General features: G+C 47.6%; 1 protein-coding gene across 1 annotated transcript in view; it reads right to left on the bottom strand.

Annotated features, from left to right (window-relative positions):
• The window catches only part of ITGA11 (integrin subunit alpha 11), a 102,448-nt gene extending 92,420 nt beyond the window's left edge, over window positions 1-10,028 (bottom strand). Inside the window, exon 1 of the mRNA XM_061595536.1 lies at window positions 9,851-10,028. Within this exon, the coding sequence (XP_061451520.1) occupies window positions 9,851-9,902 (52 nt within the window). The 5' untranslated portion in view covers window positions 9,903-10,028. The remainder of the gene's footprint in view (window positions 1-9,850) is intronic.
• Between the last annotated feature and the right edge of the window lie 6,887 nt (window positions 10,029-16,915).

Genomic DNA, 16,915 nt, shown 5'->3' with positions numbered 1-16,915 from the left:
TGATTTATATCCCGCCCTTCCTCCCAGCATGAGCCCTTTGTGCCTGCATTAATTAACCCTCACCCATATGACGTCCTCCAATCACTGCCTTGCCACACTTTCCCCTCCCTTGATCTGAACTTTCCAGTGCCAACTATCCACCGAAAAGGAGAGAAACAGCGATTACAAAGAGTTGCTCAGGAAGGATGCAGGGTGCACACTCTTCCATTTTCACCTCCTTCCATGCCTCCTGCTTCCCATTGGCTCCCTCACTCTCTCCCTTCTGATCTGAGCCAATCAGCAACACAAGATGAGAAGGAGGGAGGGGGGGGTTGTCAATAAAAAAGGGCATGCCTACAATTACAGACAATTCGATTACAAAGAAAGTGCAAAACAATCAGGTTTGGACTCCAGAGGACAATTCCAGTATGGAAAACACAGGGGTTTTTTTGTATGGTATGGTTGATTTTTTGTATGGTATGGATGAGCTTTGAGGCTTGATAGGGCCAATCCTATTGGCCCTTTGTGTCACCTGACTGTGGTTGTGCCAGTTACTGCAGCACTGGTGAGACTTATGTATGGCTGAGAATGGATCAGCAGCTCCACCTTCTGGCAAACTGCCAGAGTGCAGCTATGGGTTGCCAGAATCCTCAGTTAAAGACCTTCTCTTGTGGCCGGTCAGGGCGCCTTTCAGTAGGGGAGGCCTCAGTGATAGAACATCTGCCTTGCATGTAGAAGGTCCCAGGTTCAGTACTGGTGAGATGGCAGCCAGTTCTTATCAAATGTCCCTATCCATTTCTTTTCCTCATTTAATTAGATGTATTCAACACCCAGCGCCGCCAGGTAGGACTGGTAAAGAAAGACCCCTGCCTAAAATCCTAAAGAGCTGCTGCCATTCAGTGTAGACAATACTGAGCTGGATGGACCAATGGCTTAGTACAAGTTAGCTTTCTATGTGTCACTCTCAGGAATGAATCACACGTGAAACTGTCATACAACTATTCAAAAGTGCCATTACAGGACTCTTAAGGACATGTCACTCAAAGCATGCAATTCAAATTTGTAATGTACTGTATAACTTGAGATCACCAGAATTTCAACCCACCCACAAGTTTCCTCATGTGAATCTGAAAATACAGAATAACTCTGACTGCTGCGCCCCCCTCCTGCTCTCTAGAACTCTGTTTTGCTTTGCTTTTTAACTTCTGGATAGTTCTGTGACTACAATTAACAGAATGAATAAGCAAGAAAAGGGAGATATTTCCTGCCTAGTATCTACGTAATTGTTGGAACTAACGTATTTATTAACAAGTCACTATAGCAACTCCTTAACAAGAGAAGATACCAGTTACTGAAGAACTGCACAAATTGTAGGAAGTGACACACACAATTATAGACATTGAATTCATACATCAGCAGTTTTAAAGTTCAAACTGGGCCAAGTAAGCCAGTGGAAATTCTGTAGGGATTAATTTATGCCGACATATTGGTCTGATTTGTTTATACAGAATGAATGTTGAAGCTAAGCGCTGAATCAGGGCTGTGTCGGAACAGCCTTGGAATGGTAAAGTTAGTAGTTGCGAGCCACTGGAAACATAAAATGCACATAATATATCAAAGACACAACTTGCACAAAATCTAACAATGCTCAGATGACATCTTCTCTTCATAAAACTGATGAGATGACAGCCAGTTCTTATAAAATGTCCCTATCCATTCCCTTTCTTCCTTTAATTAAACGCATTCAAACATTTTTTGCCATCTCTGCTGCATACCACACCTTGGATAAGCATGTTTTTAAGGAAAGGGCATGTGGTTATTTTTTCCACTAGGTGTAGCAGAAAGTGTTTTGGCTGCTGACAGCAGGTTCTGAACTGATCCATCATGGAGCTGCTTTGCTTGGACCTGACTGTACAGCCAGTCACACTGCTAGGAGGACTGGACTACCAGGTAGCTTTCTGGGGACACCACAGCCCAGGTTGCTCCCAAACAACCCAGAAGGTGTAATCATGACCCTGGGAGTGGACTCTGGGGATTCAGAGTGGGAGAAGGAATTGCCCTCATGGCTGGCCCTAGAAACATCTAGCCTACTGGAAGCACTCTCCACAAGAAGAGCTAGTGGCGCCAGAATGGACCTTTTCAGTGGTGGGTCCCCAACTGTAGAATGCTCTCCCCAGAGAGACGCACCTGGCACCATCATCGTCAACTTTTAGGCTCCAGGCAGAGATGTCTCTGCTCACCTAAGCATTTGGCTCTTAAACTGGGGTCACAGGATACAAAGATACCCAAGCTTGTGTTAGTGTTTATCTTCTAGTAGGGTGGGCTTGGAGGTCACGGATTCATAGGGTTGCCATAAGTCGTAATCGACTTGAAGGCACATAACAACAACAACAGGGTGGGGTAGGGTTTGTACTTTGTGACATTTTTGCAGGATGAGCACTTTTAGTCAATATCTTTTGGGTGTATTTTAAATTTCGTATCATGTATGCATTTATAGTTGTACGGTGCTTTGAGACATTTTTGTAGTAAGTAATGCATAAATGCAAATGGAATTACTTCCACCAGCCGCCTCTGGTTTGAGGATGTCACGCTGCTCTTCTCTGACTCAGAAGACTCCATTTCAAAAGCCCCAGCACAGCCAGAATCTCTGCGCTGCATCACAGTAAATGTCTGTGGCTGAAGGCTGGGCCCTTTAAATGAAGCAGCACCTCTCCGTGAAGGGGGAGCTATCTGCCAGGTAGAGCCAGAGCTCCTCTTTAAGGCTCAGCCTACGTGCTGCTGAAACAACACCTGAGCTCTGTGCTCATGCAATGTTCAGCCTGAGCCTTGTATGGAGCTGTCCAGGGTACCTTTGCCCTGCCTACCTCACTTGGTTGTTGTGTGGATAAATGGGGAGGGGGAGGACCATGTATCCCATCTTGAGATCCTTGGGGGAAAGATGGGATATAAATATGATAATAAAATAATAAAGCTAGAAATATCAAAGTACAGTAAAATAACATTAAAAAGTCCACTCAACCGGCAGATAAGACAGAGCAGCTAACAAGACTTAAAAATACCACAATGGTTTCTACCTGGCACCAAAAAGAAATCAGGGCAGGCACCAGGCAAGTCTTCCTGGGGAAGGCGTTCCGAAGACAGAGAGCTCCAGCCAAACTGAGTAAGCTGCCTTGTGCCAAGGTAGACTATTGATCCATCTGGCTCAGTATTGTCTGCACAAACTGGCAGCAGCTTTCCAGATTTTCAGGCAGGGGTCTTTCCCAGCCCTACCTGGAGGTGCCATTGGGGACTGAACATGGGACCTTCTGCATGCCAAACAGGTGTTCCTCCACTGAGGTAGGGTCCTTCCCCATGATCACCCGCTCATCCTCATCCATTTCACCTCTAACAGAGATGGCATGGAGAGAAGGGCCTCAGTGGCTGATATCAGAATGCAGAATGGTGTAGGGGGGAAGGCATTCCCTTCAGAAATCTGGGTCCTAAAACAATTAGGGCTTATACTGACTTAAGTATTTCTAGGCCACCTTTTAAAGCACAGCCCCCACAATATGGCTTGCATAAAAACAAAACAAGCATAGAATATAGCATCAAATTTCAATAAAAGCAGTAATTTAAAACAGCTCTCCAAAAACAATTCACAGGAAGGCAACACACTATTTAAAATTAACGAAAAGCCAATGAAAATATTTCCAGATTAGCAGCAATATAAATGCTCCAAGCTGAGAAAACAACACAAGATAAGTGGGGTTTCAGCAATCATTTAAAAGCATGTACTGATGGAGCCATATGCATATCATTTTGGAAGCCAACTCCATAACCAAGGGGCAGCCACTGAGAAGGCCCCGTCTGTCTTGCCTGCCAATTCAATTGATCTTCCAAGGCAAACTTTGAGCAGGGTCTCTGATGTTAATCTTAGGATGCAGGCAGGTTTGTATAAGTGAAGTCAGTCCTTTAAAATAACCTTGCTCTAAGCTATTTAGGACCCAAAAAGTTGATGTCATCAGTTTAAACTGGGTCCAGAAACGCACTGGCAACCAGTGAACTGGCTGTCTCGCCCTCCAGTAGTATCTGGGCTGCTGCGAGTAGCAAATGTTGTGGTGAGAGATTGGCACTCACCTCACCTCTGGTCAGTCATGTTGCTTCTGCTTACTAGGAGGCAGAAAGGAGGTGGCTGATATAGTGCAAACACACTGGCAGAGCCAATCCAGCACTCCTGCTAGTGCGTTTAGACCACACCAACCTCACTGCCACCTTCCCTGTCCTACCTCCACTGGTGGCTCCATTTTGAAGTTTCCAAGCCACCATTATTTATTACATTTATAGCCCACCTTGCCCCCAAGGACCTCAAAGTGGTGTACAAACATGGCTCTCCCCCTCCTGATTTTATCCTCAGAACAACCCTGTGAGGGTTGGATCCTCGGAAAGGATCCAAATAATCCAGTCAATACTTGCACTTTGAATTGGACTCAGAAGTGAATAGGCAGCCATTGAGCTCTTCTAACTCTGGCAAAATATGATCTGGATAAGCCAAGGCAGTCAAAATTCTGGCAGCTAAATTCTGTCCTAGCAGAAGCTTCTGAGCCACCTCCAAAGGCGGCCCCACATATAAGGCACTGCAGCCATTCTGTCCAGAGGTTGCCAGGATTTCGGCCAGACTGTCACTGCCCAAGACAGGCTTCACCTGGTGAATCAGCCAAGGCTGATAAGGATGTCTGTGTCACCAAGGCTACGTGAGCCTCTCCTTCAGAGGTGGGCATTGTTTTGCAACCCAAGGGCCACATTCTGTCATGGGCAACCACATGCTGGTGGTGGGCAGGGCTACAGGCAAAGGGCAGGACCAGACCATCCCAGAGTGCAGGACACAGGATAATGGGCTCAAGTTGCAGGAAGCCAGATTTCGGCTGAACATCAGGAAAAACATCCTGACTGTTACAGCGGCACGACAATGCAGCCAATGACCTAGGGAGGTGGCAGGCTCTCCAACACTGGAGGCCTTCAAGAGGCAGCTGGACAGTCACCTGTCTGGGATGGTTTAATTTGGATTCCTGCATTAAGTAGGGGGTTGGACTCGATGGCCTTGTAGGCCCCTTCCAACTGCACCATTCTATGATTTCATGAGAAGACTGAGAGGAGATAGGATAGCACTCTTCAAGTCCTTGAAATGTTGCCACACAGAGGAGGGCCAGGATCTCTTCTCAATCGTCCCAGAGTGCAGGACACGGAATAACGGGCTCAATTTGCAGGAAGCCAGATTTCGGCTGAACATCAGGAAATATTTCCTACATGTTAGAGCAGTACGACAATGGAACCAATGACCTTGGGAGATGGAGGGCTCTGCAACACTGGAGGCATGCAAGAGGCAGCTGGACAGCCACCTGTCGGGGATTTTAATTTGGATTCCTGCATTGAGCAGGGGGCTGGACTTGATGGCCTTATAGGCCCCTTCCAACTCTAGTGTCCTATGATTCTATGCTTCTGTGCGCTGAGAAATGGATGCGACTCTTACATTTGTACAGCAGTCCGCATTCCAACATCACAAAGGCCAGACGTTTCTCCCCCGCCCACTGCCTCCATCTCTCCATCTGGGCACGTAAGTGGCATGATCACAGTGCAAGGGCACATGCCAGCCAAGAAAAAGCACTTGAGGAGGCAGGGCCCATGGGAGGCAAGGCCCAAGGAGAGGGGTGTAGCCTGGGGGAGTCCTGAGGGCCAGACAGAGAGGACTGGAGGGCCACATTTGGCCCTCAGGCTGGAGGTACCTCCCCTTTGCTCCAGCAGCAAAGCTGGATCCAGGAAGGCCCACAAGCTGGGAAGCTGCTCCCTCGCAGGAATGCAGCTCCATCTCGAACTGGCTGAGTGCCCCCTCCCAGGGGCTCCAGCTTCCTGCTCAGTGCACCAGCCCCATTCAGATTTCCTCTATGCGAATGCTGAGTGTGTTGACTCACAATGGTCCCTTCATGTCTATCCAGCATCCTTTAATGCCAGATGCTAGGAATCACCAGTGGGAAGAGTGCTATGGCGCTCAGGCGCTGCTGCCTGCAGGTCCCCATAACAGGCATCTGGTTGGTCATGTGAGAACAGGAAGCTGGACTAGACGGGCCATTGGCCTGATCTGGCAGCAGCACTCTTTTTACGGTCTTATGCTGCCAAAGTCATTCACCTCTCTCATCACTTTGATAGCGTGATGTCCTTCCTGCCCATTCCTGGATGTATTGGATCTCTCTACTCTTAAATCCCTGCCCACGAACTTTACTTCTCATCTTTGCATCTTGACGCACCTTTGCATGTGACCTCCACTCCTCCAGCCCCAGCCCCCTCTCCTCAAAAGACCTCACCCTCCCTGCCTGCCTCCCTTCTTGCTCCTCATGCTGGGATTTCTCTTCCAGCACACCCACACCCACCATGTTGCAAATGGAGCTGCATGGAAGTCAGCTCCCAAAAATTCTCCATCCATTTCCCCAGGTGGTGAAATTATGTGCGTGGGAGGGAATTCTCCAAACATTCTCTGGAGGCAAGCAGAATTCTCCAAAAGTTTTGGAACGACAGGAAAAGAAAATTCTCAAGAAGACTTAGAAAATTCTCTTCTGAGAAATTTTGGTTCAAGTCAATACTGAATGCAACCCTGTTAGTTTATCCTGGTGGATGCCACAAGCTATGGGCTAAGAGCAGGGGTGTAGTTGTCCAGGGTCTCGGCGGATCTTACATTTTTCGGACCAGGGTCCCAGCAGGGTCCCTATGTCTCCAGCATCCTACAAACCAATCAGCATGAAAGGGGGGTGTTGGCCACTGAGAAGAGTCTTCTAACATGCTTCCTTGTCTGGAGCCGATCAGAGTGAAAGGAGGCAAGCCTAAACACAGAGAAGACTTTTCTAAGTACTAACACCCTCCTCTTTTATGCTTATTGGTTCCTAGGCATTATCAAGGGTCTCATTCTGAACCCCTCAGCAAAAAAAATTGGGAGGGGGCATAGCTGTGATTAACATAAAGGGGCCCTGCACGTCTGAATTTGCCAGTACACTACTGGCTAAGAGAGGAACACTGAAAGGAGGAGTAGCCAAGCTCAGTGCTTCTTGCAATAATATTAAAATGACATATAACATTATGGAAACTGGATCCATAGCTATGCCACTGTATTCTCAGACAGAGAAGTGGGGAGGGGGGCATTTATCTGAATAGTCTCCAGGGCTCCCTGAAATTCTCCAGTGGTTTGGAGTCAACCCTCCCACCCCAAAATATTTCTCTTTTCTGAGAAGTTTCAACCCAAGCCTAGATGCATCCTCTTACTTCCTTCTGATCCCTCCACAAAACCACCTTTTCCATGAAGCCTTTGGCACAACCCAAAGGTTCTGGGCCCTGCTGCAATTAAGCCTGTAACTATATTTAAGTACTGTATGTGGAACTGAAACAGCCACACTTGGCTTCCCTGTTTAGCTGTGGCCTTCCTTCCCTTTCCTCGTGTCAAACTTTAGTGTGTAAACTCCTTGGGGCAGGGAAGTTTGCACTTATCTGAATTTTACAATGTGGTTCTCCAAACAATGTTTACAAAAAAAGCACATATGTTAAGAAAAAGTGTGCGTAAAAATGAATATATTGGTGAAAATCATACAAAATGCATTATATTTGGGGAAATTGCTTGCAAAAATATGCACGTTAGTCAAAACTACAGACAAAAATGTGTTTAGGAGGAGAAATGCACACTAAAATGCTGAATAATTCTCATGAGGATTTGGGGGTTGTTTTGTGTTTTTTTGTTTTTTTTTAAAAAGCCCATTGCTGCAGAAATGTGGAGAACTGAATTTAAGACTGGAAAAAATGAGAAACTGAGAGAACCAGAATTGACAGATCCTTACAACTTTCATGAAAATTCAGGATGGGATGACTCCACGCTGCATGCTTTGTTACACTGTGGGTAAAATGGGAGAGAGGAGGGTGCTGTGACCGTCCTGCTCTTCAGAGCGATGCAGAAGCAGGTGTCTGCTAATTGTTCAGTAAAGTTGTCTATCCCACTAAGGTAGGCATGCGGCCTTTCAGATGTTGCTAGTCTGCGACAAGTTGGTTGGGGCTGAGTGGAGATGGAGTCCAGCAGATTCCCCCTCCCTGTCCCAAGGCATGAAATTCTAGAATTGAAGCCCCAGGTTGGCAAAGGTGGATCCAGGTGCCTGTCAGAACAAAAGGCCTCCAGATAGGGACATATTATTTATTTTTATTTATTTATTACATTTATACGCCACCTTTCTTTGTTCATGAAACCCAAGGTGGCTTACGTATGGTTCCCAGGCGGTCTCCCATCCAGGCACTGACCAGACCTGATCCTGCTTAGCTTCAGCAAGGAGCTGGCCTCATGGGCCTTCAGACCATATCCTGGGGCATATGGGTAGAGCCTATCCTGGACATAAGTCTGGAGCGGGCATGAAAGAACCACAGGACACGCCTGGCGTCAGGACAAAAGAGCAAGACCGACCAGACAGACACAGCTGAGGGCTGACAGCCAGAGAAGTATAGAATTGAAAGGCACCTCTCCCAGCCTCCTGGAAAGACAATGACATGCTCCACATTGACATGCCGGTCCTCACCTGTACCCTACCTATCCTTCCGATTCAGCTCTACACTCGCCCTCCAGAATGGCTGTAACATTCATACTGTCACGGAAATAAGCAAATAAAAAGCAAGCTTGCAGCCTGACAGTTGAGATTCCCTTGATTTGATGATGCCACAGACTTTTGAGCGTGCACGAGGACCCGAATGGCTTAAAAATACAAATGCAACCGTTCCATCTAGTTACTATGGTTGTCTGATGCTGGGGTAACTTTCCCCAAAAGCCCCAAGAGTCACAAGAGCCTCCCTCGGAAGCAAAGGGCTGTCCCCCGTTGCTGCGCTCAGCTGGGTGGCGACAGCACAACACAGCAACGTGTCCACGTGTAAGGCGCAATACCACTTCTCTCCATGAGCCGCAATTCGCCTTCCTTGGGCTGCCTCCAGGTTTTCCAGTTTTGTTCAATTTGGAGAAAGGGACATATTTACATCTGAAACCTTCCCAGGAGTAGTCACGGACTGGAACCCCTCCCCAAGGCCAACTGGGCCACTGTTCTGTTCAGAAGCCGGAAAAGTTTCCCTTTTGTTCTGGAATCTCAACACAGCCCCCCCTCCCACCCCTCTTTGCTTCTGAGCTGGAACTGGACACAGAAGGATGTCAAACATAACTGAAGCAAACACATCTCCTTCCATCAGGACCCCCCCCATCTAACAGAGTTTTTACTTTGCAGGAATGCAGCCAATAAAAAGTCGAAATGTCGCTCCCTCCCTCCTCCTCCTCCTCCTCTGTAATTTAACACGGCCGCCTTCAGCCACGCATCAAACCATATGTAGGGGCCGGGGCTGCATCTTTAAAAACAAAAATAAGAGGAGCGCAAAGTTACTCATTGGACTAGAGAAGCCTCCTCATCCCTTTGGCAATGGCAGAGACTCTGAAAGCAGGAAAACGCAAGCAAAGCCCCCTTAAGAAACCCTTCGGGTGGCCCCCGTGCCAAAGCAAGCATAAAAAGGGAGCATATTGGAAAATGCAAAGCCGGGTCCAGGTGCCAACAGCCCAGCGTATTGGAGATGCACAGAACTCCTCCGCAGCGTAGCAAGATTTTGTCCCTTTGCATTTTAAAAAAGGGGGGTACATTCCCAGTCCATCCTGGTGTGTATCAGAGACAAATCTCTCCCTCCAGTCTTCATCATCTGAGCAACTGCATCTTATCGCTGACCTAAGCGCTTTCTCCCTCCTTAGCAGCCCTCCTCCTCCTCCTCCTCCTCCTCCTCCTCCTCGCCCACTGTGCACTGCCTGGCTGTGCCCCTTTGCAGGATCCAGCTCCGCAGGCTGGCTTACCTGGTAGGAGGCTGAGAACCCAGGCGACAGCCAGCCCTCTGTAGAAGTCCATGTGCACGGCGAGGTTTCTGGTGGTCCTCTTCCCAAACCATCCGCTTGAGGCACCGAGGCAGACCGGCACCTCCACGGGGGGGGGGAGCTCTCTGCTTATCCCACAAGCAGTTCTTCGCTCCCTGAAAGAAGCAGCTCTTGAAAGGAAGTGGGAGGGAATACGTTGGAGGAGGAGGAGGAGGAGGAGGGGGGGGAGGAGGAGGAGGAGGGGGGGGGAGGAGTGGAGAGAGGACCAGGCAAGAAATAGATTCTCAACACCCTGGAGGGGCCACCCCGGGAGCTGGCGGGATGCCCCCCTTTCCCTGGTTGTGGAGATCTGCAACAACTTTAGGAGTACAAAAAGAAAAAAACAAAGTATATTCTGCCTGTGGGACAACTAAAGTTGCTGGCAACTAAAAACAAAACCCTAATTAAGGAGCACCCACGACGTTGAGTTTAAGGATGGAGGTGGCCTTGTTTTCGTTTTTTAAGGGCTTCTGCCGGGAGGAAGGGCGGGATACAAATCAAATAATTAAATAAATAAATAAAATAAATAAATAAGAAAAAATGCAAATTCACATTGATTTTGAAAGGAATTAAAAGGGGGGATCAATAGTTGAAAATATGAAAATAGTCAAATTCAAGATTTCAGATTTACTTTTTTTTAATTGTCATTAAGAAGAGGCTGCAGGGTCAGGCCAGTGGCCTGTCTAGTTCAGCATCCTGTTCTCACAGCGGCCAACCAGATGCCCATGGGAAGCCTCAAAGAAGGATTTGAGCACAAGGGCCCTCTCCCCACCTGCAATCCCCAGCAACTGGTATTGAGAGGCACACTTGACTCCAGCAGTGGAGGCAGAACATAGCCATTGTGGCTACTAGTAGCCGTTGATAGCCTTATCCTCCATGCCTTTGTCTCCAAGTAACACCAAGGGTAGCCATCAGGCAAGGCAGGCTTGAACGTTGCTCCAATAACCAGCAAATCCAGACTGAGCCTTCGCCTGTGAACACACTAGTTGCCTACAGCAAAGCATTTCCATTGGCCACACCTGGAGGGGGAATGGATGGATCTGCCAATCAGTTGTGAAATCTGTTTGAAGCTGATTGTTTTTTGTTTTTTAAACACAATCAAGCTGCTCCCACCAGATTTTGCAGTAAAAAGGGTCTGGGTTTGACTAGCACCACATGCCCCCATTTCCAGAAGTCTGAGGAGGAGAAGTGCTGGAACCAGCAGAACAGTGAGCATGTCTCTACCCTTAAATAGGCCTGCAGCTTCCTTTCAGCAGCTAGCTGGGCCCCTAATGGGTGGAGCCTTTACACATAAAGGCACCCAGCCTATTTTAGAAGCCATGTACTCTGGTGCTGTGGGACAGGCTGTGATTCTATCTCTGATCTGGAAACTGAAGATGGTAATATGCAGAGATGTCAAAGGCTGGTTCCGAGGACACATTCTTATCCTACTTTGAGAGGTCCTCTGAACCCATGGCTTCTTTCCCCAAGGATGGTGTCTCTGAGCCCTGGGTCATGACATCTCCCTTTGAAGTTCAAGAATAGCAACTTTAAGGCCAGTTACAGAATGTGCTGGGAGGCTGAAATGCTCCCCCACCGGCTTTTGAATATTGCTGTTTCTAGTGCCAGATGTGTGCCCATTTATACTTTTGAGTAGAGCAGTTGTGGGGGACCTTTGGTCCTCCAGATGGTGCTGAACTACAACCCCCATCATCCTTGGCTATGCTTGCTGGGGCTGATGAGAGCTGTAGTCCAGAAGCATCCGCAGGTTCTCCACAACTGGAGTAGAGACCAGCCTCTTTGTCCTTGGCAGAATGTGGAAAGGCATCGCTGGCCGATGATGGGGTAGGTCACACTGGAGCATGAGCAGGCGAATAAACCCCTGATGTCATGGATGACATTATTTGCTCCTGTCGTTGTGCTGCCAGAGTAGACATGGGGACAGAGTTGGCATCTGGATCTGCCACAGGAGCTGGTCCTGGGTCTGTATCACTGTGAGTAGCTGCTTTGGGTTGGGGGCTGCCGGTAAGCAAGCATACAGGGCTCCTCCTCCTGCCCAAAGTCTGTCTGTGAGAGGGAGGTGTCATTGCCTCGGATGCAATATAGATAACATTATATATCTGAGTGGTTTCAACTGGGAGCTTTAAGGGACAACAAGTGGTGGTCTGTCATTTTGGCTTCTAGGTCTGTCCTGTAGTAGCTGATTGGTACCCAGAACCAAGTTGGCCCTGTTGATCTGTTGTTGTTGTCTTCATTTGGTCGGATGGATATTGTAATCTGAGGAATGCCTGTTTTTTTAGTCTCTTTCAGATGTCGTGGCTTAATGTTGCTCACTGAGGTTGCAATTTGTTAATTGGGGATTTTGTGTTTAGACGTTTGGCTCAAAGTAGGTATGCTGTCAGTGTTTGTTTTATGATTTTTAGTTTATGTATTATTTTTTTAAAAAAAAAAACACCAAGTATTTTTGGTATTGTATGTTTTGTTTCTAAATTGTAAGTTGCACAGAGGCATTTTATGTTAGATACATGCACTTAATAAATAATGACCATCCAAAGCTATTTTTTGTTTGTTTATTTATTAAATGTATATCCTGCCCTTCCTCCCAGAAGGAGCCCGTGAAGCTATCATGGGTTGCCATATTAGGAACAGGAGAAGGTGCCTCACACTGAGTCAGACCACTGGTCTATACAGCTCAGTATTGTCTACACTGACTGGGAGCCGCCCTCTAGGGTTTCAGGTGGGGTCTCTTCGAGCCCTACCTGGAGATGTTAGGGGTTGAACCTGGGACCTGCGGCATGCAAAGCAGATGCTCTGCCACTGAGCTACAGTCCTTTCCTTCAAAATAAAGTGAGGTTCCAGTCCTCATGGTTCTGAACAAAGGTCTGATTTAATAGGAACGAAGCAGCTGCCTTATAACAGACCGTCTAGCTCAGTATTTTCCGTGCTGACCAGCAGTGTCTGTCCAGGGTTTCAGAACAGGTGGTGGGCAGGGTCTTTCCTGGAGAAGTTAGGGATTGTACCTGGGACATTCTACATGCAAAGCAAATGCTCTGTTACTGATCTTCTTACCAAAGAAACTTTGATAAGCATTCAAGGAACTTGAGAGTTCCCCAGAACACAATGCAGAAACCATTGCTTTCATGCCCAGGCTCCTCCACCAGCCAATGCTTTATCCAGCTGAGATTTTCCTGGTGAAGAATCAACATGCCTTCCTGTGCTTCGTTCCTGGCGTGTTCCTCTCTGGGGCAAAGTGCAGGACACACATCACAAGAACATAAGAAGAGCCCTGAGGCTGGATCAGGCCAAAGGGGCCCATCTAGTCCTGCATCCTGTTCTCACAGTGGCCAGCCAGATGCCCATTATGGGAAGTGCAAAAGCAGCACCTGAGGGCAAGAGCACTCTCCCCGCCTGCGGTTTCCAGCAATGGGTATTCAGAGACATATTGCATCTGATAGTGGAGGCAGTGCATCACCATTGTGGCTAGTAGCCATTGATAGCCTTTTCCTCCATGAATTTGTCTAATCCTCTTTTAAAGCCATTCAAGTTGATGGCCATCATTGCCATTCCGTTGTTCAACTATGTGCTGCATGCAGAAGTGCTTTCTTCTGTCTGCCCTGAATCTTCCTACGTTCAGATTCATTGGAGCAAGCAAGTGCCTCATTCTTCTTGTGAAGAATTGATCCTGTGCTTCTATCTGACTTGCCAACTAAACTGCCAATGCAACAATTAAAATTGATCCCCAGCCACAGCTGTGTTTCCAAGATGGGTTGTTTTGGCAACCCGTCACAGCTCTGTAAAGATTTCCACCATGAAATCAATATCTTGCTAACTCTTCATAGCAAATACTAGATATACCTTTACCAGACCTGTTTTTGAGACAGCAGGCCCATTTCCAGCTTGGCCAAGCAATCTGCAAAAGATCCTGCTAAACATTTGTCTGTGCACATTCACAATACCTCCTTTTTTTCTTTTTTGCAGAAGCCTACAGTGGAAGACTTGGCTCCCTTTGAAATGCCTTTACTTGTGAACCTGTTCCAGTGGAAAGAAGACAATAATCTATATAATATTGTTTCAGAGAATTAGCATTTGGACCCTGCCAAGATTCCTCAACAATCCACCTCTTTTTAAAAAAATATTTTTATTTTTTTTTGGAATCTCTCAAATGAGTTGGAGAATTCCTAAGAGGTTGATAAATCCAGACAAATGGCAGAGTAACCCTAACAGTCCGGCAGGGCCACTCAAGGGCCAGTGCTGTACCTCGAGGGAGTAAATGGAATCCCTTTTTGCCAAAGTTAGCCTGACAACGAACTGGTGCCAAGGAGGAGACGAGTCTTTGCTTCCAAGCCAGGGGGAAATCCAGCAAGTGACTTGGAGCCCACATGGTGCTCATTAGTGAGGCTGGCTGCACAGGAAAAAAACTGACTGCATAGCTCAGCCTGGTGCAAATAACATCTCAACATCCCTACCTCCCTTTCCTGCACAGCCTCCAGCCCCACAATAATGGCAAACTCTCTTTCGGTTTGGAAAGCTTTTCACCACAGTGATCCTGGGGGATGCTTCACTTCCTTTGGTAATTTTAGCATGTGCCTGGTGACTGGAGTTTCGTGATGGAATTCTGTCGAAGATACTTGGAACTGAAAAGGGTCTTGGGGAATGCAGTCAAGCTGAGCCCTGCTTAGGGATGCCTCTACTCCTGAAACAATACATCTTCTGGGATAATCGTTGGCTTTTCTGATCATGCCTCCTAAGAAGCAATCCTTTTGAGTGGCACTGGGCAAGTGGTTTGCAGGACTCTGGTGGATTCCCATTTGCCCTGCCTTCAGTCTTGGAGGTCTGTCCAACTAGCCCTACACAGAGTAGGGCCCCTGAAATTAACAGACATGGCTAACTTGAAAAAAAATGAAATGGACTGCCTTCAAGATGATTCTGACTTATGGCAACCCTATGAATGAGGTTTTCATGGTAAGCGTATTCAGAGGTGGTTTACCATTGCCTTTCTCTGGGGCTGAGAGGCAGTGACTGGCCCAAGGTCACCCAGTGAGCTTTGTGGCTGTGTGGGGATTCGAATCCTGGTCTCCCAGGTCGTAGTGCAACACCTTAACCACTACACCACACTGACTCTCATGGCTTACTTAGGTCCATACATTTCAATGGGTCTGTGCTGAGTAGGGCTTAGTTGAACAGAAATCTTGGATTCAGTGGTGTCGTGATATGTTTTCAGGTGCAATCGCCCATATGCCCCCACAGAAAGCTGTGTTGATCTATGACAGCCATGGACTAGTGAGCAAGCAAAGGTGGTTTAGTGGAACTTGGCCGTAGAGACCTGGGCTCACCTGGTATAAGTCTGCCTCCTACGTTCCTATCCTGCCTGGGCATTAAGATCTGCCAAGGATGCTCTACTTCTTAGTGAATCACTGAGTGAGGTTCGTACCCCTACAACTCATGAAAGAGCCTTTCCAGTGGTGGCTCCCTGGCATTGGAATGCTCTCCCTCTTGAAATTTGGTTGGTGCCGACATTGTTTGGTTTTCAGCACCAGCTAAAAACTTACCTCTTTGGCTAAGATTTTAGCTGGCGCTGAAAACCAAACAACTTCTGCTACATTTTTAATGATGTAGGTTCTCGATGCACTCGGGCCACAACTTTACTGGAAACTGCATGTGTCATGGAATTGTTCTCTGTGTGTTTCTCGATGTCTCCATTGTTTTAGTTTGTGGGTGTTGCCACCCTGGGCTCAAATAGTGTAAAACTAATAATAAAGTAACTGGCTATATTTTACTTTCATTTAATAGTCATTATATCATGGGATCACTTCTTTGATGAAGGGTGGATGTCGAATGAAATTGATCACAAAAGAGGTGGGTGGAGCCTCAACTGTGATGCATCTCTGTACGATAGGTCACATTCCAACCCTGCAAAAGTCAGAGTCACATGCAGGGGTGCAGTCATTGGGGTCTTGGGGTGTGTGTCTGACACCCTTTATTTTGGGGGGATCAGGGTCCCAGCAGGGTCCCTATGGCTCCAGCATCCTCCAAGTCAATCAGCATGAGAGGGGAGTGTGTTAGCCACTGAGAAAAAGCTTCTAACCTGCTTCCTTGTCCTTGCCTGCCCGTTGCCGGGGAGTCATTTGGCCAGCCTGAGGGGAACTTACGGTGGCACCCACCGCCCCGGAAGAGCTGCAGGACTGCAAGGTCTGGGAGCTGCCACTGCAGCGTCAGAGGGCCCACGGGCCAGACCAGTTGGTCAGCCTGCCAGTTGCCGCCTCCCTGCTTCCACTCTACCAGCATCCTCATCGTCATGGGCCACTGCATGCAGATGGAGATCCTCAAGCTTTAAGCTGTACTACTCTTGGCGCAGGCCATTGCCGTTTCGGACTGGTGTACCGCCCTTGAAATAGTTGTAAGTACAGGTGAGACAGAATGCCTTCCTGGATATTTTTTCTTAATATAATATTATTTCTATTTAATTTTTTGTACAACGTATTGCTTTGTTGATGTATTGCCTTGCTGATGTATTTTTATATTTGTGTTTACTTTTTCTGTAAGCCGCCTTGAGGGCCTTTTGGCCGAAAGGCGGGGTATAAATAAACATTAACATAACATTGGAGCCAATCAGAGTGAAAGGAAGTGAGTCAGCCACTGAGAAGACTCTTCTCTGTAGGTAACACATTCTCGTTTCATGCTGATGGGCTCCTAGGGACATCTGTTGTTGTGGGAGAAGGCACGCGTGGGGAGGACTGAGGCATGTGGAGATGACGTTGGCGAGCCAGCAAGCAAGTGAGGGGGTGTGGCTGTGAGGGGGCATGGCATGATGATCATGAAGGGACCCCGCACTTCTGAATTTGCTATAGTGCTACGGGTCACACGCCGCACATGATCTCTCCATCTTTCACAGGAACGCAAGAGGCGTCATCACGTTTCAAGGGCACATTCCAGCTAGGCAAAAACACATGAGGAAGATGCAAAGCAGGGCTGGTGAGGGTGGCAATGCAGGAGGGTGTGCACCCTGGAGGTTGTCCTGTGGGCCAGATG

This window comes from Rhineura floridana, chromosome 14, assembly GCF_030035675.1.
Source record: "Rhineura floridana isolate rRhiFlo1 chromosome 14, rRhiFlo1.hap2, whole genome shotgun sequence".
In the NCBI taxonomy this organism is placed as follows: domain Eukaryota; kingdom Metazoa; phylum Chordata; class Lepidosauria; order Squamata; family Rhineuridae; genus Rhineura; species Rhineura floridana.
This window is presented reverse-complemented; position numbering and strand designations above follow the sequence as displayed.